The following is a 26,969-nucleotide window of genomic DNA, read 5'->3' on the forward strand; positions in this document are numbered from 1 at the left end:
GCGGGGCGAGGCGACGCGGGGCGGGGCGGGGCTTGGAACTAGCCGAGTAAGCCAGACTGCCACAGGCAGGGACCACAGAAGAGCAATGGACGCCCTGGACTGGCTAGCAATGGTGGGCTCCCTGGGGGCTGCCATCTGGGCAGGGTTCTGTCTCCGGACTCTCCTGCTGAGCGCCCTCGCCTTTCTGCTCTTTGTTGATTTCCAAAAAAGGCGGCACCCGAAAAACTACCCGCCGGGACCCTGGCGCTTGCCTTTCTTTGGTAACTACTTTCAAATGGACTTCAAACGGCAGCATCTTGTATGTCAGAAGGTAGGAGCGGGCAAAGGTTCCTGGTCCTGTCCCCGACCCCCAGGGAGGGGGCATTCGGGGGTCAACTTCTAGCCTCTTTACCCTATTGTGGTAACAACAAACCATGCCATGGCTCTCCTCTGCAGGATTCAATAGTGCATTACAAGGGCCCCTCAGAACTTACAGGCAATATTCATGATGATGGGGATTTGGGAAAGTTACAAAAATAGCAACGACACAAAACAAATAATAATAATTTTAAAAACTCAACTGCCATCCAGTTGATTCTGACTTACAGTGGCTGTGTGTCAGGTTTCTGGGGCTGTAAACCTTTGCAGTGTCTGATAGCCTCAACTTTCTCACATGGTGAATTTAACATGGAGACTTTGCAGTTAGCAGTCAAATACCTCCCTGACAGGGCCATCGGGGCTCGTTTAGGGAAGCTAACAGGTTTCAAAATGGTAAGGTGACCATTCTTTGGTCTGGAGTGTCTTTTCCCAGCTACACTAGTAGGCATACCTCTGGTCCTCAGCCTCTCCGTCTTGTGGCTCCTCGCCTCTGCCTCCATGGCCAGGAAATTTGCCTGTTGCCCTGCCCCTTAATTTCAGCTCTGCACCTCTGTTGTGTCTCACTGAAGCTGCATTACTTCTGCTCTTCCTCATGGGCTTAATGCCGGGGCTTGTGGTACCTACACTGCCTCTGTCTCGATTCACAGAGATCTCACGTGTTCTCTGATGTGGCTCTTTCTTTATGGTCGCGGGACTCTTTCTTTTCCTGTTTTAGAGATGGCTCATTTATATAAGCAATGGAAGAGCAAAACTGATCAATCACTATGAGGGTTTCGCACACCCTATTTGCATGGTCCCACTCAATGCTTGCGTGGGAGTTACATGGATAGAGGAGCCATATTTAAGCAATTTCACTTGCCCAGAGATAGAGACTGGTAGACCCCTGAGAGTGTGATCATTACACACCATTCGGCTGAGATTGATTTCCTCTCCAGCTCTCAGTTATCAACAAGCTCTAGAAGCAGAACAATAAGACGAATCAGATAAGCATACCTTAGAATAATCAATGGACTGAGATCAAGGGGATCAAATGCAGAAGGGTTAAAAAAGGACAAATAGAAACAGGAAACAGGGAGGAAGTAGGATAAGTGATGTTAAACTGGGAGATTGCAATGCACGAGATAAAACAAAACATGTATGTATTGTTGAATGCAATGTACGTGACATGCAATGTAAATCACCCAATTCACAATAAATAGCTTTAAAAGTAAATTCATGTTAAAAAAGAGTTTGGCATACAGTAGAGTGAACTGGTGAGAATGTTTTAAATCATGGGGAAATGGTAGGAGTTAAAACATAGTGAGAAGACCATGAAGAAACTGTTTCTTTGTGTGTGTGGGAACGTGAGATGTGAAAAATGTTCTCTATGTGCCTATATACGTATTGTACTTATATATGTTTGAGATAAAGACCTTATTAGACTAAAATTGGAGAAGAGTGGATAAGCTAGATTAATGCTTCATTAGGATCTAAATAAATCTTAAAGACTTGTTGTACTTAGTGTTGCTACACTTCTGAACACATAATTGGGGCTCTTTAACTAATCATCACTATCTGTTAGTTTTTCCTACTGTGGTAGCTTATGTGTTGCTGCGATGCCTGAGGCTATGCCATTGATATTTCCAATGCTAGCAGGGTCACCCATATGGGACAGGTTTCAATGGAGCCTCCACACTAACACAGCTTTACAAAGAAGCAAGAGGCTGTCCAATTCTGAGGGAATAGCCACTGGAACACTTAAGAATAGAAGCAACAAAGGAAGGGCCTAGTCAACCAGAGTGCAGTACAGCACTGGCGAAACAAACAATACTCCTCTGGTTCCTTGAGGCTTCCTCATCCCCAATATCATGACCCCAGCTCTACCTTACAAACCTGGCTAGACCAGAGCATGTACTGGTACAGACAAGAGCTCTTGACACACGGGATCCAAGACAGATTAACCCCTCAGGAACAGAAATGGGAGTAGCAATACCAAGAGGGTAGGGGAAAGATGGGGTGGAAAGCGGGATAAAAGGGGGAACTGATCGCAATGATGGACGGATAACACCCCACTCCCCCACCAAAGGGGAAGAACAAAGAAACGTGGGTAATTTATAATTCATCAAGGGTTCACAAGGTTTGGAGGGTGGGGGAAGAAGGGAAAAAACAGGAGGTAAAACTAAGGGCTCAAACAGAAAGAAAAATGTTCAGAAAATGATGATGGCAACATATGCACAAAAGTGCTTGATACAATTGATGTATGAATTGTTATAAGAGCTATAAGAGCCCCCAATAAAATGATTTAAAAATTGAAGGGAAAAAAAACAATAGGAGCAACATCAGGTTGGAAGACACTTAAAATCTTATAGGAGAAGAGCTGCTTTGATTTCAATGATGTGGATGCAGTAACACTTCCAGGACTTTCATTTGCTGATGGAGCATGACTCCAAATGAGAAGGAACAGCTGGCAACATCTATTAATAACCAGAACACGGACTTACAAAGTATGAACCTAGGAAAAATGGAGATCTTCAAAATGAAATGAAACGCACATTGATTGATATTCAAGGCATTAGCAGTGAGCTGAAATGGACTAGTATTGGCCATTTTGAATAAGTAATCATATGATTTACTATACCAGGAATGACAAATTTGAAAAGAATGTCATGGCATTCATTGTCAAAAGAACATTTCAAGCTCTCCTTTGAAGGACTACACTGTCTATGATAGTATAATATCTGTACAGTTACAAGTGAATCCAGTTAATACAATTATTTTATAAATTTACCCACCAACCACTAAAACTAGTGATGAAGAAATCAAAGAATTCTACCACCTTCTTCAGTCTGAAATTAATTAATCATGCAATCAAGATGCACTGATAATTTTTGGTGATTGGAACCAAAAACATCGGCAACAAAGAATAAGGATCAATAGTTGGAAATAATGTTGGATAGAATTTTGCTAGATCAATGACTTATTGATTGCAAGTGCCTTTTCTTTAAAATCATTTTGTTGGGGCTCGTACAACTCTTATCACAATCTATACATCCATCCATCGTGTCAAGCACATTTGTACACTTGTTACCATCATCTTGAGGGAGGGAGGGTGGTGGAGGTAGGGGAGAAAATGAGGAGCTGATACCAAGCTAAATCCAACCCCTTCCCTCTTCCATCTCAAATTGACAACAGATTATGTAACTATCACAAGGGCTTTCCTCTTTTTCACTTCCCCTCCACTATACCAAGTCTGATGTCCTCCAGGGACTGGTCACTCCTAACAATATGTTCAAAATATGTAAGATGAAGTCTTGTTATCTCTGCCTCTAAGGACCATTCGGGCCCAACTTCTTCTAAGACAGATGTATTTGTCCTTTTAGCAGTTCGTGATACTTTAATATTCTTCTCCAGCACCACAATTCAAATTCATTGATTCTTCTTCACGCTTCCTTATTCAGTGTCCAGCTTTCACATGCATATGAGGTGATGGAAAATAGCATGGCTTGGGTCAGGTGCACTATAGTCCTCAGAGTAACACCCTTGCTGTTCAATATTCTAAAGAGATCTTGTGCAATAGATTTACCTAATGCGACACATCTTCTGATCTCATAACTGCTGCTTCCGTGAGCATTGATTGTGGATCCAAGCAAGACAAAATCCTTGACAGCTTCAAACTTTTCTCCATTTATCATGATGTTAACCATTGGTCCATGTGATAACATATAATCTGTTGTCAATTTGAGAGGATTAAGAGTGAAGGGATGAAGTTACCCTGTCAATCAGGTCGCTTCTTGATGACCTCATTTGGAGGCACAAAGGAGATAAATAGCTCTCTGAAGGCAGGACATAGGCTCACTCTCTGAGAGACACTGCAGCTGACAAGACACATGGATCTAGACTAGTGCCCTGAGCTGGAGGAGCCAAGTGGAGACCCCTATCGGCCCTGAGATGCTTACAATGCCACTGGACCCACAAGACTTCCCACCCACTAGCCTGTGATCTTCCTGCATCTGGCATCATTACATGTGTTTCATGAATCTGAAGAGGACTTTATATTGGCTAGTATCAAATGTATGGACTTGATCTGGACTAGGCTGGGATGTTTTCTTAATGTACAATTACTCTTTGTATAAACCTCTTTCGTAAACACATATGAATGCCTATGAATTTGTTTCTTTAGTCTACCCAGACTAACGCAGTCTATTTGTGAGAATTGGGGTCTTCTTTACATTGAGTTATAATCCACACTGAAGGCTGCAGTCCTGGGATCTTCATCAGCTAGGTCTTCAAGTCCTCCTCACTTTTATTGAGCAAGGTTGTGTCATCTGCATAACGCAGGTGGTTAATTAGTCTTCCTTAAATCCTGACGCCATATTCTTTTTCATATAAGCCAGCTTCTCTGATTATTTGCTCAGCATACAGATTGAACAAATATTGTTAGAGGAAACAACTCTGACACACACCTGTCCTGATTTCAAGCCATGTAATATCTGTTCCCAAAACTGCTTTGGAATAAATGTACAAGTTCCTCATGAGCACAATGAAATGTTCTGCAATTCCCATTCTGAAGGTGATCCATAGTTTGTTATAGTCCACACAGTCAAATGCCTTTGCATACTCAATAAAGACAAACACATTTCTGGTATTCTCTGCTCTGAGTGAAGAGCCATCTGACATTACCATGAGTGATAAATATTCCTTGTTGCACATGCTCTTCAGAATCCAGCCTGAACGCAGTTCCCTCTCAATATACTGTGGCAGTCATTGAATGATTTATAGCTAAGTTGCCTCATAAATCCTTTTCTGAGAGATGAGAAACATCATTACCACTCTAGCATGGTCATGCCATTACATGAGACCAAAGTGAAGACCAAAGGAGGTGCTGTGACTCAGAGCATGAGTGCCTTCCTCCCACACATCCCCACGTGCTATTCCTCTCTACTGCAGTGGATGTGCATCCAAATGTCCTGCACATAGAGCTTTTCTGTCCTCAGAAACATGAGGATGAGGGGGAGGGGGGCAACAGGGCCCAATGCCTCTCTTATTGCTGTTCTAAATCTTCCTCACAGAAACTTGAAGGGTGGAATAACCACCAGCAACCCTTTCGTAGTCAGAAAACTGAGCCTCAAAAATTGTGAAACAAAGTGCCCAACCCACAACAAATGAACCGCAGAGCCCAGAGTCATATAGAACTCAGAGCTAGGATACTTCTCTCCGTAGACCTCTCACCTGGTCCCAGCTGTAAAGACTAGGACTTATGCCAGACCATGAGACAGCCCCTGTTGTTAAGTGCCATGTGACATAGCAATGACGTGTATGTGTGACAAAACAAATATTGTCCTGTCCAACCCCAGCCTTTCAACTGTCCCTTTGTTTAAGACCAGGCTGCAGTCACTGCCCGTCCATGTCCTCTAAGATCATCCTCTTTTTCGCTGATCTTCCAATTTACAAGGTTAGTTTTCCTCTTAAGAGTTCAATCCCTTTTTATAATGTGACTAAAGTATGTGAAATGAAGTTTCCCCGTTGTTGCTTCTCAGGAACAATATTTTTCAGTATTCTTTTTTCACTGTCCAGTTTCCACATGCATGTAGAAGCAATTGGAAATGGCCTGGCTTCGATCTAGTACACCTTAGTAAAACATCTTTGCTTGTTCACATTTTTTTTTCTCTCTTTTTTAGCATTTTATTAGGGGCTCATACAACTGTTATCACAATCCATACACACATCAATTGTGTAAAGCGCATTTGTACATCGTTTCTCAAAATTCTCAAAACATTTTCTCTCCATTTAAACCCCCGACATTAGGTCCTCATTTTTCCCCTCCCTCCCCGCTCCCCCCTCCCGCATGAGCCCTTGATAGTTTATAAATGGGTATTTTGTCATATCTTGCCCTGTCCGACGTCTCCCTTCATCCACTTTTCAGTTGTCTGTCCCCCAGGGAGGAGGTCACACACAGTTCCATGTAATCGGTTCCCTCTTCCCTACCCATTCTCCCTTTACCCTCCCTGTTTTGCCACTCACACCACTGGTCCTATAGGGCTCATCCGTCCTGGATTCCCTGTATTTTCAGTTCCTATCTGTACCAGTGTACCTCCTCTGGTCTAGCCAGTCTTGCAAGATAGAATTCTAGTCATGGTAGTGGGAGCGGGGAGGAAACCTTTAGGAACTAGAGGAAAGTTGTATTTCTCATCATTGTTCACATTTTAAAGATCTTTTGCAGCAGATGTGCCCTATAAAATAGATGATTTGATTTTCTGACTGCTGCTTCCATGGGCGTTGGCTGTGGATTACAATGGAATCCCTGACAACCTCAGTCTTCTCTTCGTGCATCATGCAATTTGTTAGTCTAATTGAAACGAGTGTTTTCTTTATGTCGAGCTGTAATCCATGTTGAACGCAGTAGTCTTTGATCTTCGTAGGTCAGCCTTCAACTTTCCATTCTCTATTACAAATCAAGGAATTTGTCATCTAGTTAAACAGATATCTCTATTTACTATAAATTTATATTCATGAAACTAGGCTTGCAGCAACCTTAACTTTCTTTGCTGGGTCTAATATGCTGAATTATGTGCCTCCTTTCACTGGAATTTGGATAGGTGCTCATTTGTCACAGTGATGCCCAGAGTGCCTGGTTCTAGGACTATGTAGTGTGTGTCCTCACTCGATCCATGCTTGTTGGCACTGTTACTGAATGTTTTAGAAAGAGATTCCTAATCTTGTCATGAATTAAATTTGAGCCTATTGGAGAAGATTGGAGAAAAAGAGACAGAAACTCTTCTGTGAGGCCACAAGTGAGTTGTTTGTTTGTTTGTTCGTGTTTTACAATAGAAGAGGCTATCGACATCAATATTTGGAGTCTATGTTTTCCAAAGTGTGAAATGAAGGCACAGAGAGGCATAGGGTTTGCTGCTGTGGTGCACTGCAAGCGGTCTCTGTTCTGGCTGAGGTACTTGGCTGCACACATACCCAGCTACTGTCAGTAAAATCTCTTTGCAACTACACACCCATACCCCTCATCCCTAGATACACAGATATGTGCTTATTGAACTGTGCCTCCTGTTTCAGTTTGTGAAGCAATATGGAAACCTCTTCAGCGTGGATTTGGGATATGTTCCTTGCGTTGTTGTAAGTGGATTGCCCTTAATCAAAGAAGCCCTTGCCCACAAGGACCAAGCCATTGTGAACCGCCCCATGACTCCTATCCGAGAACGCGTGTTTAACAAATATGGTAAGTTTCTTGTCTAATGGAAGATTTGTCTGTTTGCTGTTAGTGTAGGCTATGAAATGTATCTTTGTGACTATAGTTCTTTGACACTCCCAGAAACCAAACTCTTTATTAAACCCCTGCCATTAAAGGAAGCTGCATGGCCGTAGTTCTGAATTTAAGCCATCGCTCTGTCTGAGGAGGTGGTGCTGTCAGTCCTGATGGCAGGGATTTGGGAGAAGCTGCAACTCATGCAGAAACACTAGTTGTTTTGATAACCAAGTAAATACATCTCACTGTGAGTGCACAGGGGGAGGCAGCACATTCTCGCATTCTGCTTGCCTGTTTCCAAGGAATGTGGCTCTACTGTGCATCAACCACCCATTTCTTGTCTCTGGTTCCCTGTGTTTTATGATTATGGCCATGGCAAATGGAATCTCAAGCCTTCTAGTCTGTCACCACCCCAGACACATTAGAACAGGCTGAAATGAGTAATTTTAATTATTATCTAACAAATTTAAACGTTCAAAACGTGAAATGAAAAGCTCAAATCTATGACTCTATCAAAGTAGCATCTGTTTGTTCGGGGACTGTGTTAGTCTGGGTAGACTGGAGAAACAAATCTATAGAAACTCAGATGTATATAAGAGAGAGTTTTATATGAAGGGTAATTGTACATTAAGAAAGCATCCCAACGCAGTCCAGTCCAAGCCCATAAGTCTGATATTCACCCATAAGTCAGATACCAATCTATAAAGTCCTTTTCAGACTCACAAAACACATGCAATGATGCTGAATGCAGGACAATCACAGGCCAGTGGGTAGAAAGTCTTTGGATGCAGCGGCAGTGGAAACATCTCAGGGCTGGCAGGGGTCTCCACGTGGCTTCTCCAGTTCCCAGGGCAGCATCAGGGTAGGTACTCGTGGCTTCTCCTCAGGGATGTCTCGCAGGGAGTCAGCCTTGTTAGTAGAGAGTCTCCAAGGGAGTGAGTAGAGAGAGAAGTGTCTCCCACCTCCAAGGAGGAAAATAGGAGTTCCCAGAACTCTCAGAAGAAGGCCATGCCCACACAGAGGTCTCACTGGTTATATATCTTGATTAACAGGCCAGACTCCACCCCTTCACTCATAATCCTCTCAAATTGACACCAGATTATGTATCTACCACCGGAGCTTTCCAGTTCCTCTCTGAAATATCTCATCCGTTTACTCCATGTCCAGCCAGCGTTTTTATAAATTACCTGCCATGTGAAGCGTGGTGCTAGGCATAAAAGATAAAGCAGGGAGTAAAATAAACACAATGCCTGTTCTTATGTAATGTACATTCTACTCAGAGACACATACCACCAATTAGTTCTAACTTACTGTCCTTTATGTTATGACGTTAAGTGCAAGCCATATCTGATCCAGCATATACATTTAGGCTAAGCTAAACTAAGGGATTGACTATTGAATGCAGAGAAGAGAGAGGAGGAGAAACCATGCAATGTGTAGAGCCCCAGGCATGGGAAGAAGAGCGGCGACCTTGCGGAATTGAAAGACGACCAATGGTGAAAGCACAGAGACAGAGTGAGCGTCATAAACTGAGGCTGCCAGGCATGGCCAGGAGTCACCCCCATGTGCTCTTTTTTTTAAAAAGTCATTTTATTGGGGGCTCATACAACTCATCACAATCCATACATACATCAGTTGTATAAAGCACATTTGTACATTTGTTACCCTCATTATTCTTTTTTTAACATGCTCTTGCACAGGACTTTGGTTTGTATGCTGATAACAATAGCAGTTGTGGGATCATCGCCTATACAGCGTATGTGTTTAGTGCAATTGAGGTTGCAGAGTACAAAATAGAATGAAGGGCGGAAGAATAGATGCAGAGAAAGACACTTAAAGTTTATTGTAGCGCTGTAGGTTAGAGACAGTGCTAGGTTGTGTTAAGGAAACTGCAGAAATGGCCGTGGGTCAGACCATTAGGGTGGCAGTAAGGATGCATGAATGGGAGGTACTCAGGAGATCAATCCAACGTTAGATGATGAACTAGATGATTGGAGGCTAGTGAGTTTGAGGAGGACGCCTGATTGCACAGATGATGAGAAACAGAAAGATGTGGATAAGGGCAAGGTATTTCATTTGGTTTGGTTTGGTTTGGTGGGAAGCTGTGTAACGAAAGTCGGGGATTTGGTCTTGGATATTGTGATTCTAAGGTGCCTTTAGGTTGGCAAAGTCAAGCAGGGTGTTTTATATATTAGTCTGCAGGCCAGGGAAAGAAATGTCAAATATCACTATCAAAATATGTTATTTAGCATTTTTAAAGTTGTTGAAATTCCTAAAAGGGATTATAGACTGAGAAGAGACGTGCCAGTAAAGGATAAGAAACAAAGGAAGTTACAATCAGATGATTAGGAGGGAAATCTAGAGAGGCTTTTGCCCAAAGAACCACTGGCAGATCATTTTAAGACGGGAAGTATCCGCCGAAAAATCCAGTTTTAGGTTTGAAAGCATCACTGAATCTGACAACAGGAGATCGCTATGTCATTGGAGAAAGTAGAAGACAAAGCCAGATTAGTGGAAGTGCCTTGGAAGTGAGGAAATATAAAGCAGTGTAGCATTTGGACGTTACAATTATCATTTATTATTTATTATATTATTTATGGCATCAAGCGTGTACAGTATGAGCCAATCAGTGGCAGTAATGACAGAGCATGCGCTGTTACGCAAAAACCGCGATAGAGTGAAGCCGCGGAAGTCAAAGCGCAAAGTGGCGAGGGTTCACTGTATATATATTGACTTTCTGACTAATAATCAAAGATTTTGAATCTCATAGACCTGAATGTGAAGGCCTGTTCAGCTACTGACCAAACTGTGTAGCCTTGCAAGCTTTGCTCGGTCCTCTGTTCCTTGGTTTCTTATTAGTAAAACGTAAAATAATTATTCCTATTACATACAATTTCTGTGTGTACACAATTGCATGAAATGTGAATAACACTCAGTGGTTATAATGAACATTTAGTAAATGCTGACGAGCAAACCCATTGCTTTGAGATTCTTTTTCTGAACAGGTTTCAAGGGCTTCATGCCCTTTTCCTGCCTTTCCTTGGTTGCTTCCATTCCACATAATTTGTCAGATGTCAACCTTGTGGAAGCAGAATGTGTAATACTGACTTTCTTGGTCCTAGGGTTGATCATGTCCAGCGGCCAGGTGTGGAAGGAACAAAGGAGGTTTGCCCTGACAACACTGAGGAACTTTGGTTTAGGGAAGAAGAACTTAGAAGAACACATTCAGGAGGAGGCTCGCTGCCTTTGCGAGGCAATAGAAGAGGAGAAAGGTGAGACTTTTCATAGGAGAGGCCTAAGAGTTTATCTCATTCCTTGGTTGAATGGAGATTCAATCAATGTGCCTAAGTCTAACTCATTCCTTGGTTGAATGGAGATTCAATCAATGTGCCTAAGTCTATCTCCTGTGTCGAGCCCAGGGCTAGGCACTAAAGCTGTCAGAATGAAACACTAACCATGAAGCCTGCCCTCCTGGAGTTTATTACAGGAAGACAGGCATTGCACACATTAGTGAATTTAAAGCCTGACTCCCCAAGCATTGCCTGAGTACTTGCTACGTGACAGATCCTGTGCAGGGTACTGTCTCCAGTACCTCGCATGCTGTGTGTGATAGGTAGACTTTCCTTAGAAGCACCATCATTCTGAAAGGATCCATGTCTTCCTTCTCTGCCTCTAGGACAGCCTTTCAACCCTCACAGCAAGATCACCAATGCAGTTTCGAACATCATCTGCTCCATCACCTTTGGGGAGCGCTTTGAGTATCAGGACGCTCAGTTTCAGGAGCTGCTGAGGCTGCTGGATGAAGTCACGTATCTAGAAGGTCAACATTTTTGCCAGGTAAGCAGTGCTGTTCTCAATCTTGGTTCAGGATATCAGGGCTGGAGCCAGATACAAATTAGTTCTTATTTATTTATTAATTTAAAAAATATATGTTTTTTAATGAACCTAAACAAAAATTAACATAAATCAATCTCTTGACATTCTTATTTTCATGAACATTCCATTTCTGTACAAAGAAAATTTCTAGAATTGGTGTAATTTACAAAATTTTATGCTGAACTTTTGCTGTTCTTTTTCAAGAGATCAATGTTGTCGTTGTCTTGGAGACTTAATTCTCTCTGCCTCTCGTTGGTTCATCGACGTTCCTTCGTCGGAGGTTCTCTTATGTGTCTGGTTTCTTGTTCAGGCTGTTTCCTGATCAATCTCTTTGTAAATACCGATTAGCAATCTGTTGTATGAGGATACCTCTGATTGTTAGTCTGTTTTCTCACAGTAAAATTCTGGGTTATTTCTAGTCCATATGTGGAATAAATAAAGTTACCATGAACATTCCTGAACAAGTGTCTTTGTGGATAGCCAAGCATTGCTTTTTGCTTATTGTGTTAGTCCAGGTAGACTAGAGAACAAATCTATAGAAACTCATATGTGTATAAGAGAGAATTTTGTATAAAGGGTAATGGTACATTAAGAAAGCAGCCCAACCCAGTCCAGTCCAAGCCCATAAGTCTGCTATTCACCCATAAGTCCGATACCAATCTATAAAGACCTTTTCAGACTCACAAAGCACATGCAATGATGCCGAATGCAGGACGGTGACAGGTCAGTGGGTAGAAAGTCTTTGGATCCCGTGGTGTTGTAAGCATCTCAGCGCTGGCAGAGTCTCTCTGTGAAACCGGCTCTGGCGGTCTGGTTGCATCAGGGCAGGTCCATGTGGCTTCTCCAGCTCAGAGCACTAGTGTAGTTCCATGTGTCTTGTCAGCTGCAATGTCTCCGAGGGAGTCAATAGAGACCTTAAGCAGCAACTGTTTCAAGACCTCCTCACTTTCAGCAAGCAAGGTTGTATCACCTGCATATCACAGGTCGTTAATAAGCTTTCCTCCAATCCTGATGCCACATTCTTCTTCATAAAAGTCAGCTTCTCTGATGATTTCCTGAGCATACAGATTGAATGGTGAGAGGATACAACCCTTTGGTGTGAAAGCCATTTTCTCCTTTATACTAGTGGTGACATAAAATATTTATTTTTATGACATCGGCTAACTTTGATGAGCCTAATATTTTTTCAAATGTATCCATATTGTGAGATGTTTGACAAACTCATAACGTATTGTGTGTATGTACTAGAATTCGTTCATCTGTTTCTCCACAAACAGGCTTTTCATTGTTTCCATCTTTTTGCTTTATAAAATTGGTGTGATAAACATGAATGTGCATATGTAGGTGCTAGTGTTTTGTCCTTTATTTCTGTAAGGTATTTATCAAGTTGAGGGATTGCAGGATCATAGAGTATTTGCAGTTGCACATTAATTTATTTCAGGAAGTGCCATACTATTTTCCATAGTGGTTGTATAATTCTGCAATCTCACCATCAATGTAGGAACATGCCATTCTCTCCAAATCCTCTCCGGTATTTATTGTTTTCTATTTTTCTTGAGTTTTGCAAAGAGTGTTGGGGTGAAGTGTATTTCATCATAATTTTAATTTGTTTTTCTCTTATGACTAATGAGCTCAAATATTTCTTCATATGACGATTGGCTGCCTAAATGTTATCTTTAGTAAGCTGTCTATTCACACCTTGGGTTCAATTTTTGATTGAGCTATTTTTATTTTTATTCTTAATGTGTTGTAGTTTTCTTTAGATTTTTTAAATTAGTTCTGTATCTGTTATATTCTGCCAAATACTTTTTCCTAATCTGAGTTCTTTTTTGGTAGTGTGTTTATGCCTTGTATTGGGTCTCTTACATGTGCCCCTATATTTTCATTATTGATATTTATGGTTCTAAAGTTCATATTTAGATATTTAACCCATCCTGAGTTTTTGTACGTAGTGTGAGGTATGAATCTTGTTTCATTCTTTTGCAAGTGCATATTCATTTTTTGCCAGCACTGTTTATTAAGGAGTGTATCTTTTCCCCACCTAATGTGTTTTAGGCCCTTTTCAAAAATCAGGTGTTCGTAGATGCTTGGTTGCATTCTGGGTTCTCTGTTCCAATCTATTGGTCTGCATATTTATTACTGTGCACGTACCAAGCTGTTGGGATTGTCCTGGCTGTCTGATAGGGCTTGAAACTTAGGTGTCAAAGGCCTTTTGCTTTCCTTTTGTTCTTTACATAGTGTTAGCCTGGGTTTCTTTCCTTTCCAAATAAAGTTGGTGATTATTTTTCCATTTCTTTGAAGAACAAATTCTCATTTGTTTAAAAAAAAATTGTAAACTGTGCTCTTTGTTTCTTCAGTGACTCAGTGGTTTATAAGTGTTGTCTTTCCATGTAATCGATTTTTTTTTTTTTTTGGTTAGTAGTCCTAGGATTGATTTCTAATTTTTTAGCATTGTGACCTAAAAAAAAGTGTGTAGTACCTTGATGTTTTCAAATGTATTGATACTTGCTTTATGGCCTACTATATAATTTATTCTGAAGCGTGTTCTATGTGCACTAGAAGAAAATGTATATTAGGCTTTTGTTGGGTGAAGTGTTCCATAAATGTCTAAAACAATCTTCAGCTTGAGAACCATATGCAGCTTTTTGTGTATGTACATGTGGCTCTAAAGTAAAATTGAAAAAGAAAATAAAACTATCATAGTTTCATTTATTTTTTTAAATCATTTTATTAGGGGCTCATACAACTCTTATCAGAATCCATACATACATCAATTGTGTAAAGCACATTTGTACATTCATAGTTTCATTTATAATCTTACCTTAAATTTTTTTATTTGTAAAAACATGCTATAGGTCTCAAATAATTTTTAAATTATTGTGAGGGAAAGGATTGGTTTTTTTCCCCCCATCAAAAGTGTGTCAACCCATGGCCGAAGAGATCGGATTAGTTGATTGTGTTGTTTAGTTCTTCTGTGGGTTTGTTGGTTTTTTTCCTAGTTGCTCTGTTCTCAAAAGTGCTGCAGTGACATCTCTAAGTATTATCATAATATGGTCTATTTCTGTCTTTCACTCTGTAAGCTGGACATGTTTTGGATGGATAACTGAAATGTTTTTCTAGAATAATGAGAGACAAAGAAAATTCAAGGCTGACTCTGAGGTTTATGTATAAGCAAACAAAAGAGAGACAAAAAGAAAAGACTGCTATCCTAAAATGTGGTAAATTGTCTCCATGACGTTTTTGTTTTGTCAATTAGCTCTACAATGTGTTTCCATGGATAATGAAGCTCCTTCCAGGACCTCACCAAACATTATTCAGAGGTTGGGAGAAATTGAAATTGTTTGTTTCTCATTCAATTGGAAAACACAAGGAAGACTGGGACCCTGATAAACCGAGAGACTTCATTGATGCTTACCTGAAGGAAGTGGCAAAGGTGAGGAAATAAAAGCTGTTTCCACCCGCCCCCCCCCACCCTCCGGTTTTCTTCTTTTAGAGCAAATGGGAATGTATTCCTTCCCTGATATTCTCTGTAATAAAGTATCTGCTGTAATAAATTATTATTAATTTAGTGGCATTCTGAAGGTCAAGTATCTAAAATCAATTTTGCTGGACAAAAGTTCAAACTTTGGTAGTGCTGATTCCTCTGGAGGCTCTTGGGAAATTTTGTTTCCTGGTCTTTTCTAGAATTTGGAGGCAGCTTGAGTTCCTTGGCTTATTTCTCTATTGTCACCAAGAAGACAACAGCCTAGCCTCTTTCCTCCTCTGTAACAACTGCTTATTTCTAATTTGAATTTTTTTTTTACCCTCTCACTTCTCTTTTATAAAGTCATTTTGTGATATCAGTAGACCCCTATGGATAATCTAGGATCATTTCCTTATCTGCATTTTCTGTAAACCATGCTCCTTTGCTGTTAATTCAGTTACAATGAATAGTAGTCCCAGAGAAACTGGACTGCTACAGAGAATCCCCTGAACTGTAATCCTTTACAGAAGTACAGACTACTATATATTCCTCCTTCAACTGCTCGTGGGTTTGGCCCTCCAAACTTATAGATGGCATCCGAGTGCTTAATCACTGACCCTGAGGGCCACTGACCTTTTCCTTATAGGGCAACGTATTAACAGATTCTAGGGCTTAGGGTGTGGACGTCTTTGAAAGTCATTATTCATCCTACACAAATATGTCAAAATAGGGACAATAATACGAAATGGACTGGTCAATATTCCAACAGTTGAGGAGGTAACATATGAGCAAGAATCAGTGGTGCTGAAGGAAGAGGTTCAAGGTGCGCTGAATGCATTAGCCAAAAACAAGTTTCTAGGAATTGATGGAATACCAATCGAAATTCTTCAGCAAGCCAGTGAAGCACTGAAAGCACTCACTCCACTATGCCAGGAAATAGCTAATTGGCCAACTGACTGGAAGAGATCCATATGCGTGGCCATTCCAAAGAAAGGTGACCCAACAGAACGCTCAAACTCAGAAACAATATTGATTTTTGCATGCAAGAACAATTTTGCGTAATATCATCCAACAATGTTTGTGGCAGTACATTGACAGACAACTGCCAGAAAATCAGCCTCGACTTAAAAGAGGGTCTGAAAGAAGGGCTATCATTGCTGGTATCAGACGGCTGAAAGCAGAAAATACCAGAAAGACGTTCACTTCTGTTTCACTATGCACAGACAATGGACTCCGTGGGCCATAATAAACTATGGATAACCTTGAGAAGAATGGGAGTTCAGAACACTTCATTGTGCTCATGAGGCATTTGTACATGTATCCAGAGGCAGTTGTGGGAACAAACAAGGAACTATTGCATAGTTCAAAATCAGGAAAGGTGTGTGTAAGGGTTGTGTTCTCTCAGCATTCAATACGTATATAACTTTTTATTAAAATATACTGATAATAACTTATACTTACTTTTTTATTATGTTTTAAATCATTTTATTGGGGCTCATACAACTCAGCACAATCCACACATACATCAGTTGTATAACGCACACTTATACATTCATTGCCCTCACCATTCTCAAAACTCTCGCTTGCCGCTTGGGCTCCTGGAATCAGCTCCTCATTTTTCTTCCCCCCCACCTCCTCCCTCCCTCCTCCCTCATGAACTGTTGATAAGTTATAAATTATTATTTTATCATGTCTTACACTACCCAGCATCTCCCTTCACCCACTTTTCTGTTGCCCATCCCCCAGGAAGGAGGTTATATGTAGATCCTTGTAATCGATTCCCCCTTTCTACCCCCCCTCTCTTCCCTCATCCCTCCTGGTATCACCACTTTCACCACTGGCCCTGAGGGGGGTCATCTGTCCTGGATTCCCTGTATTTCCAGTTCCCATCTGCACCACTGTTCATCATCTGGTTTAACCAGATTTGCAAGGTAGAATTGGGATCATGATAGTGGGGGGGGGGGGGGCAAGCATTTAAGAACTAGAGGAAGGTTGTGAGTTTCATCAATGCTACACTGCAGCCTGAGTGACTCATTTCCTTTCCACTACCCCTCTGCAAGGGATGTCCAGTTGTCTACAGATGGACATTGGGTCCCCATCACGCGCTCCCCTCATTCACAATGATGTTTATTTTTTTCCCTTTGGTGCTTGATACCCGGTCCCCTCAACCCTTCGTGATCACACAGGCTGGTGTGCTCCTTCCCTATGGGCTTTGTTGCTTCTAGGTTACATGGCCGCTTGTTTACTTTCAATCCTTTAAGACCCCAGATGCTATATTTCTCAGTAGCCGGGCAACATCAGCCTTCTTCACCGCACTTACTTATGCACACATTCATCTTCAGTATTTATATTGGGAAGGTGGTCAAACAATGATGGTTTTTGTTCTTTAGTGTCTGCTACCTAATCCCTTTAACACCTCATGATCACACAGGCTTGTGTGCTTCTTCCCTGTGGACTTTGTTGCTTCCGAGCTAGATGGCCACTTGTTTACCTTCAAGCCTTTAAGACCCCAGCCGCTATATCTTTTGATAGCCGAGCACTATCAGCTTTCTTCACCACGTTTGCTTATGCACACGTTTGTCTTCAGTGATCATGTCAGGAAGGTGGATATCAGGGAATGACTGTTTAGCTGATCAAAGTGTTCTTGTATTAAGGGAATGCACGCATCGAGGCCCAATGTCCACCTGCTACCCTACTACTAAACCTATACATATATGCACATAAGTCTATTTCCCCATAATCATAAATATATTTATATATGTACATGTCTGTATTTAAGCCTTTGTGTATGCCCTTTGCCTCCTACTCCTTTCCTCTATTTCCTTATGCTTTCCTCCTGTCCCACTACCATGTTCATCCTTCATTCTGGTTTCAGTAATACCTCTCAGTTACCTTGCCCTTGATCACTCCCTACCAGTCCTCCCACCCCCTCCCTGCCACTGGTTTTGAACCATTCATTGTTCCCTTGTCCCTGGTTTGGCCAACACCTCCTCCCTTCCCTTACCTCCCACTCTCCCATGTACCCCCGGGACCATTGGTCCCGTCGTTTTCTTCTCCACATTGTTTATCCAGCCTCTCTTATCTAGATAGACCTGCAGAGGTAATAATATGTGAATAAAATCACGGATGGCCTCGACAGCACCAAACAAAGTGGCACATAAGAACATGGCGACGACGGCAGCAACACTGACAAACTAACAAACAAAAAGAACACCACTGACATACAAAATCTAAAAGAAGAGAAAAAAAAAGAAAGAAAGAAAAGCCTGTTAATAGTTCAAGGTCTGTCTGTTGACCTTTAGGAGTGTTTTCCGGATGAGTCTGATGGGGTGCCACGCCCTGGCCCCAAAGTCCATCCTTGATATCCCTCGGGACCTCCTTGCTTCCCCAGCCACTCTATTGCATGCACCCAGTGTTTTGCCTCAGTGTGGTGGGGTCAGCTCAGTTGCACAACCTACACTGTGTCTCCAGTGCTGTCCCGTGTAGGGCCATGGGTCAGTGCAGGATGTCGCATCTCGCAGTGGAGCTGGTCCTCCCTGTGTATTGGCCGCTCCGAGCCTGGCTATTGTCCTCTGAGCTTGGTGGGCGCTGGTGTGCCCCACTCCCTTCCTCCCCCTTCCTTTGCTTCAGCTTCCTTCTGGGTGTGGTAGGTCAGTTCCTTTCCCTCACCAGACGGTCTATTTTCATTTTCTATGGCACTCCCTTCCATGGTGGGGGTCAGGCTGATTCTGGTTGGGGCCGGGCGTATGGTCCAGTCTTTTTGTGGATTCCTCTGCGCGTTACGTTGCCCTCCTGGTTTGGCGTGTCCTGGTGGGATCTGTATGCACGTTCCAGTTCTGTGGGGACACAATCAATACTCTCCCCCTGGGTGGATTCGTGCCCTGTTCCCACCGTGTCATCAACTCAGTTTCTCCCCACCCCGATTCTCGCTCCCCCTTCCCCCCTACCCCTTCTTTATGTTGGACTCTCCTGTACTTACCTTTTAAAGTAAAAAGTTATTTAACATACATAAACTTATTTCAAAGCAGGGAATACTCTGACATCCATGTGATATGATTTTTTTTAACAATTTTTTTTATTGTGAACTGGGTATACTGGGAATACTTTTGTATTCGACAAGTTTAAACTATTTATCATCAGCCACTCCTCGTTAGCTTACCTTACTCTCCCTTTTTGGATTTCTCCTTTCTCTCTTGTGGATCCCCTTAGCCTGTCAAACCTCTAGCCTGTTGCTTCCTCCTCTCGCCCTCCCCTTCCCACCCTACCCCTGAGAGTACAACCTTCCACACAGTGACTTTTTCATTTCCTGTGTATCACTGAGTAAGGGCTTGACAATTTAGAAGGGTAACCTAGAAGAGGGAAAATAGTCTGGACAGGACAGGAGAATTGCTATATGAAGAGGGGAATTGAGTTTATTTTTTGATAAGATTCAAACAGGTGTTGATTATATGCACATTATAACTCAGGCGGCTTATCATGTGGTCTAAGGTTATTTCCATTTTACAGAACAAGAAAATGAGGCACAGAGAGTTTAAGCCACTTGTCCTAACTCATACAGCTAGTAAGGATGACATTACGACTCAAATCTGGGGTTGTTTTGTTTTTTGTTTTTTCACATCTCCTTCTTTCACATTGTACTAATACCTCCTCTCCAAGTGAATCATGTGAGAAAATGCTTGCTTTGATTTTCATGTGCTCCAGGGATAAAAGTCCTAAAACTAGCAACCCTTCTCCGGAAGAAGCCACGGGCAAAGTGTTTTCTTCTCGGAGCTTTCCTTCCAAATCCTTTCCTTAGGATGATGCGCCTCTGTGTTTTGTGGTGACCATGAGTTCTCTGAAAAACATCAATAAACCCATTTTCATTCCAGTGTACAGGCAATACTACTTCAAGTTTCCATGAAGAAAATCTCATCTTCAGCACACTGGACCTCTTCTTTGCTGGAACAGAGACAAGTGCTACGGCGCTGCGCTGGGCTCTGCTTTACATGGTCCTCTACCCAGAAATCCAAGGTGAGCAGGCGGCTGGATGAGCCTTGACCAGGAGAGTGCACGTCTTCTGGAGCGCACTGCCTCAGAGTGGGGCCAGAAGATAGCGTGACACAATGAAAAGATAAACGGGACTGTCATTTTTCTGTCAGGCATTGTGATGGGTCCTGGTAATGCACAAATAACAGGAGTCCTTCCCTCAAGAAGCTGAAAGTCTAGGAGGGAAAACAGAAAAGTCCGTTAACACTGTTAAATTTCACCAGAAGGTGATATTATTTTATGAAAATATAATCTGTTAAGTAATGATTTTCATCACCCTCTGAATTGTGCCCAGGATTTTCAGTCTTGTATACATTGTGCCCTTTTCTGTCAGCTTCCACCGCACCCAGTCTGCATGCAGGCCTAACTAACTCACATGCCCTTCTTCTACTGCACTGTCCTGTTGATTCACGTGTGCTCTTCCTTATACCAAGACTACATGGCCCCAGTTTTCCTTCATGGCAAACCACAGAGCTCTTCTTGAAAGAATCATACCAGACACTGCCAATTTCGTGATGTTTTCCCACTCCTTGAGGAAAGTACTAGAGCTTTCTTTCAAGACAAAAAGATCCATCACCTCTTCTTTTAAGGGCATGTGTTAAGCAACACTATTATGCACATTATCTTGGTCAAAACTTAGTTACATGATCACAGTTCCAAAGGACCCTGGGAAGTGTAACCCTTAGCGGGGCAACTAGGTAAAATCATTTCAGAAAAAATAAGAATAGATATTGGTTATAATTACCAGCAGTTTCTATGATTTATTGGGTACTCATTTAAATCCGTTTATGCAAAAATGCATCAATATGAATGTGGATTTATCTCCACTCATCAGAGAAGGAAACTGAAGTTCAGAGAGTTTAACTTGTAACTTTACGGTTGTAGTGCAAGAGTTTGACCTGAATTGCTCATACAGCAGGACCCTCTGCACCCTTATTTACCTCCCTGATAAACTGGAGTGTATAGAGCCTACATTAATCTCCTAACCACAGCAGTGAACTCAGATACAGCCACGGCCATGATGATGACACAGGACCCATGATGTTTTCTTCTGTCACTCATAACAACACTTGAAGCACTTACTGATGAAAATCAAAGATTGCAGCTTTCGGTATGGATTACAACTCAATATAAAGGCAACCAAAATCCTCACTACTCGACCAGTAAGTAACAGCATGATAACTATAGAAAAGACCGAAGTTTGTGAAGGCTTTTGTCTTACTCAGATCCACAATTAATGCTCATGGAAGCAACAGTCAGGAGATCAAAAGTTGCATTGCGTTGGTTAAATCTTCTGCACAAGACCTCTTAAGAGTACTGAAAAGCAAGGCTGTTACTTTGAGATCTAAGGTTTAGGAAAGACTGAAGAAGAAGTCAATTCATTTGAATTGTGGAGCTGGTGAAGAATATTGAAAGTACTATGGACTGCTAGAAAACAATAAACAAATTTGTTTGGGCAGAAGTACAGCCAGACTGCTCCATAGGGGCATGAATGGTAAAACTTCATCTCACATACTTTGGACATGTTGTCAGGAGAGACCAGTCTCTGGAGTAGAACATCATGCTTGCTAAAGTAGAGTGGCAGTAAAAAAGAGGAAGGCCCTTGTGGTAGTTGGGTGATATTATATCAACTAGACACTCGTGGCTAGGGTTGCAATCAAACCTGTCATCAAGAGGTAGCTTGATGACACCTCCTTGTGACTGTGGCCTTTTGTGTGAAACTGAGGGACTCTAGAAGTTGCCCCTCTCTCCACCCCTTCGCCTTCTTGCTTGTTGTAACTCTGCCTGCCTCAAAGATTGGCCTCATGTGAGTCACCCAACCCTGAGAGCTGCCAGTGCCCTGCCATGTTTCCGCTGAATTTGGATCCAATAGACTCTGCCCCCACCAGCCTGTGGCCTTCCTGCTTCCCAGTTCATCATTCTGCATCATCAGCATGTGACTACCTGAGTCTGAAGAAGGACTCATGGACTAGCATCAAAAGTATGGCTTTGAGTTGAACTGGGCTGAGATGCCTTCTTGATATATAATTATTCTTGATACAAACTTCTTTCTTATACATCGATGAGTGTATCTGCCTTTGTTTCTTTAAACAGCCGATCTAGCACAGCCTTCAATGAGATGGATTGACCTAATTGCTACAGCAATGGGCTCAAACATAAGAACAATTATGCAGATTGTATAGGAACAGGCAATGTTTTGTTTTGTTGTGTACACGGTCACTATGACTGGGAACCAATTCACAGCATGCACTAGGAGTTGGAACAAACTCAATGACAGCTAATAACTATGACTACACTCTCATATTAGCCAATTGGACCTTCATAATTTCATCCTTTAGCCTAATCAGTCTCAAAGAAACTATGAGGTTGAAAATGTTCAAATCAGCCATTTGAAGGATTGATTTGGTTGTTGATGTGCAATGAGAGGGATTGAGCAGTCGTTGCAACAATGTGCTCAAGCACAGGAACAATTGTGAGGATTCCAGAGCACCAAACAGGGTTTCCTTCTGTTGTGAAATGGGTCTCTATGGGTGGCACCTAACAACAATAATAACAACAACAGCCATCAAGTCACCACTCATAGCAATGTATAACAGAATGGAACACTGCCCATCCTGAGCTATGCTCACAATTGTTACGTTGTTTGAGCCCATTGTTGGAGCCCTGCATCAAACCTTCTCTTTGAAGGTTTAAGAACCATTTTATCTGGTTGTTCCCAAATGACTATTTAAAATGCAACAGCTGAAACCTTGGAGATCATCCCTGCATCTCTGGAAGAACCTATGAAAGTTTAACCAATAATAGACCCTGCTCTTCTTTTCCAGAGAAAGTACAAGCTGAGATCGACAGAGTAATTGGCCAGTCACAGTTTCCCACCACAGCCAACCGAGACCACATGCCTTACACCAATGCTGTCATCCACGAGGTGCTCAGAATGGGCAACATCATCCCCCTCAACGTGCCCAGAGAAGTGACTTTCGATACCACGCTGGCTGGATACCACCTGCCAAAGGTAACCAGGAACTGTCAGCCTCAGCTCATCAAGTCAGGCTTTTTAGATAGTAAGAATCTTAACTTGAAAAGTGACATGTGTTCATGTGCTAAAGAAACAGTCAAATGTGTGAGAGAAAGTTATGTACCTGGCATCTTGTAATCAAGGGACTTCATAAAAGTTTATGGTGAGACGAAATCAAAAGATGAAGTTTATCCATGAACTTTTTGAAGACCTTTCATATAGTAGGACACATCTACATATATCTATATCTATCTATCTATCTATATATATATATATATCTTCTTTATTGTAGAAGTACTCCCCACTTTGGAGGAAGAAACTACTGAAAACCTTATGAACAGCTTTGAATGATTGTGAAATAATGAAAGCCTAAACAAAGGAAGCATAGCATTGTCATAGAGACCATGAAGGATGAACCCCTCAAGTCTGAGGGCATTCTAAATGTGACTGAAGAAGAGAAGAGATGATTTCTTAGAGGGGCCTTAACCATGGTGGCATGTACTAGGTGAGGGTGGAGCCTTTGGTATCGTCATTTGCTGGTGGAGCAAAGCTCAAGGTAGAGAGAAGCAGCTGCAATTTTAAAAAAATAATTTGTGGGAATAAGGAAAGGGGTCCCCCACAAATCATCACAGGTCCGATAGGCACAATTGTACAGTGATAATAAGTAAATATTATATTAAAGTCATATAGAGCATGAGAGGTAGAGGAAAGATTGGAAAAATGGAGTCAGACACAATTCAGGGTAGCATGCTCACCTCAGCCCCACTTGGTGGTCCTCGTTGGGGGAGACCGGCCGCGAGAGCAGGAAAGAGGTCTGGGCACGAGAGCAGGAGAGCCCTCAGGGGCGAGCACCAGGGAGAGCTTCCACTTTATTGCTAACCAACAGTTATGTCTTATTAGGGGGACATGATTACAGGTAACCACACGTTACAGGAAGGGGCAGTACAATAGGCATACACATCGTAGGAAGGGGATCTATGATAGGCATAAGCATAACAGGAAGGGGATGAGCTAGGGGTGTGCCCATAGGAATGGGAAGGTCTAGGGGTATGCATGTGACAAGATGGGCGGACCCTGGATTCATGATGGCAGCCTAACCTTGGTCATCCTTGGGTGGGTTTGACCTCTCTGTGTCTCCTACAAGGAAACAGGCAACTACTATCCTTATCAGAAGGGAGTGGGCCCTACTTGTTGTGGGATAAACAGTGGTATGTGCTTGGTCTAGATGGCTGATAGCTCTTAGGGAGAATGACCCCTAATCTACTTCTGATGACCTCCAAGTGTATAGTCATTCTCAAGCAGCTAAGTCTGGCATATATTTGGGGGAGACAGCTTGAGAGAAATCCTTCTGTTTCCCATAATAATTGGAACTTGGAATGTGCAAAAGGTGAATTAAGGAAACTTGCTGACAGTCAAAGGTGAAAGGGAATGCATGAAGATTGATATCCTCGGCATTAGTGAGCTGAAATGAATGGGTATTGGCCATTTTGAATCAGAAAATCATAAGATTTACTGTGCCATGAACAACACAATCAAGAGGAATGGTGTGGTACTCATTGTCAAAAAGCATCTTACTAAATCCATCATGAAGTACAATGCTGTCTGTGTTAGGATTTTATCTATCTGCCTTCAAGGAAATGCAAGAAATACAACTATTATTCAAATTTGTGCATTGAACACAAAAGCTAATGATGAAGAAATTGAGGAATTCTACCAACAGCTTCAGTCAGAAATTGATCTAACTGATGCATTGATAATTATTGATGATTGTAATGCAAGAGTTGGAAACAAAGAGAAAGCACTACTAGTTGGAAAAATATGGACTTGGTTATAAAAATTAAGCTGGAGATCACATGATAGAGTTTTGCAAAACCAACAACTTGCTCATAGCAAATAGCTTTTTTCAACAACACAAAAGGTGACAATACAATTGGACTTCCTCATATGGAATACACAGAAATATAATCAACTACATTTGTGGGAAGACACAATAGTGAAGCTCAGTATCACAGCTAAAACCATACCAGGAAATTACTGTTGAACGGACCATCAATTGCTTATATGTGTGTTCAGGATAAAGATAAAGAAAATTAAACAAGTTCACAAGAGCCGTACAACCTTCAGTCTATCCCACCTGAGTTTCAAGAACATCTCAAGAACAGCTTTGCCTCATTGAACACCAATGACAGAAGACCTGATGAGCTGTAGGTGGATATCAAGAACATCATGCATGAAGAAAACAAAAAGCCATTAAAAATACAGAAAAGAACAAAATGGATGCCAGAAGAAATTCTGAAATTTGCTTGTGGTAATCTGGGTGCTTTAGAGAAACAAATCCACAGAAACTCATGTGTAAGAGAGAGTTTTATATAAAGGTTGAGTGTGCATCAAGAAAACATCCCAACCTAGTGCTGCCCAAGCCCACAAGTCCAACATTAATCCATTAACCCATCTGTCTGACACCAATCCACAAAGTCCTCCATCTCACAAAATACATACTATGATGCCAACTGCAAGAGGAAAGCCGAGTCAGTGACTATGTAAGCATCTCAGCGCTGGCAGGGGTCTCCACATGGCTGCTCCAGCACCCAGGGCTGCATCGGGGTAGGTTCATGAGGTTTCTCTTTGGGGGTGTCTTGTAGGAAGTGAGCCTTGCCAGCTGAAGCAGGGAACTGGCTAAGGCAGCTTTCACCCTGGTCCACCCATCACAAATCAAGAGACCTGAGAACTAGAAAGGCGAGGCTCACCGAGTCATTTATCCCTCCGGCATTCAATTAACCTCACATGTGTTTATCGGCCAGGTTCACACAATAAATTAACTACCACCTTGCTCTTAATCTTAGAGTAGCTGAAGCAAATCGAAGAAAGGATGAAGTCAGGGAGCTAAATAGAAAGTGTCAAAGGGCAGTTCTAGAAGAACAAAGCCAAATATTATAACAAAATTTGCAAGGACCTAAAATTAGAAAACCAAAAGGGAAGAACACACTCATCATGTCTGAAACTGGAAGAACTGAAGAAAATGTTCAAGCCTCGAATTGAAATCTTGAAAGATTCTGTAGGCAAAATATTGCATGATGCAGGAAGCATCGAAAAAAGGTGGAAAGCAAACAGAGTGACTACCAAAGGAACCAGTCCATGGTCCACCATTTCAGGAGGTACCCTATGTACAAGAACCAGTGGTGCTGAAAGACAAACTTCAAACTACACTGAATGCATTAGCTAAGAACAAGGCTTCAGGAATTGATGGAACACCAATTGAAATGTTTCAACAGCTGATGAAGCCCTGGAAGCACCCACTCGTCTATGTCTGGAAATTTGAAAGACTGTTCCTTGGCCAACTGACTAAAAGAGATCCATATGTGTGTCCACTCCAAAGATCGGTGACCCAAATGAATGCTCAAACTCTAGAATAATATCATTTATATTGCACTCAGTAAAATTTTGATTAAAATCATCCAACAACAGTTGCAGTAGGACATTGACAGACAACTGCCAAAAGTTTAACTGAATTGAGACAAGAACATAGAACAAGGGATATCATTGCTGATGCCGGCTATATCTTGACTGACACCGGAGACTACCAGAAAGATGTTTACTTGTGTTTCATTGACTACACAAAGGCATTTGACTACGGGGATCATAATAAACTGTATATAACACTGAGAAAAATGAGAAGACTTCATTGTGCTCATGAGGCACTTGTTTACGTATCCAGAGACGGTTGTAGAAACAAAAAAAGAGAATACTGCATGGTTTAAAATCAGGAAATGTGTGCTTCGGGGTTGTAACCTCTCACCATACTTGTTCAATCTGTATACTGAGCAAATTAGGATTGGAGAAAGGCTTATTAGCAACCTGTGACATGAGATGACACAACCTTGCTTGCTGAAAATGAGGAGGACTTGAAGCACTTGCTGGTGAAGTTCAATGACTATAGCCTTCAGTATGGATTACAATTTAATGTAAGGAAGACCAAAACTCTCACAACTGGACCGATA

General features: G+C 41.8%; 1 protein-coding gene across 1 annotated transcript in view; it reads left to right on the forward strand.

The window, feature by feature from the left end:
• The first annotated feature begins 85 nt into the window (after positions 1-85).
• LOC101644960 (cytochrome P450 2J2-like) overlaps positions 86-26,969 on the forward strand; it is a 38,450-nt gene continuing 11,566 nt past the window's right edge. The window contains exons 1-7 of the mRNA XM_004699632.4: positions 86-310; positions 7,402-7,564; positions 10,714-10,863; positions 11,268-11,428; positions 14,724-14,900; positions 19,799-19,940; positions 22,781-22,968. Of these exons, the coding sequence (XP_004699689.3) occupies positions 86-310; positions 7,402-7,564; positions 10,714-10,863; positions 11,268-11,428; positions 14,724-14,900; positions 19,799-19,940; positions 22,781-22,968 (1,206 nt within the window). The remainder of the gene's footprint in view (positions 311-7,401; positions 7,565-10,713; positions 10,864-11,267; positions 11,429-14,723; positions 14,901-19,798; positions 19,941-22,780; positions 22,969-26,969) is intronic.

Source organism: Echinops telfairi, unplaced genomic scaffold (assembly GCF_000313985.2).
Source record: "Echinops telfairi isolate 266 unplaced genomic scaffold, ASM31398v2 ScPeMD7_443;HRSCAF=831, whole genome shotgun sequence".
In the NCBI taxonomy this organism is placed as follows: Eukaryota; Metazoa; Chordata; class Mammalia; order Afrosoricida; family Tenrecidae; genus Echinops; species Echinops telfairi.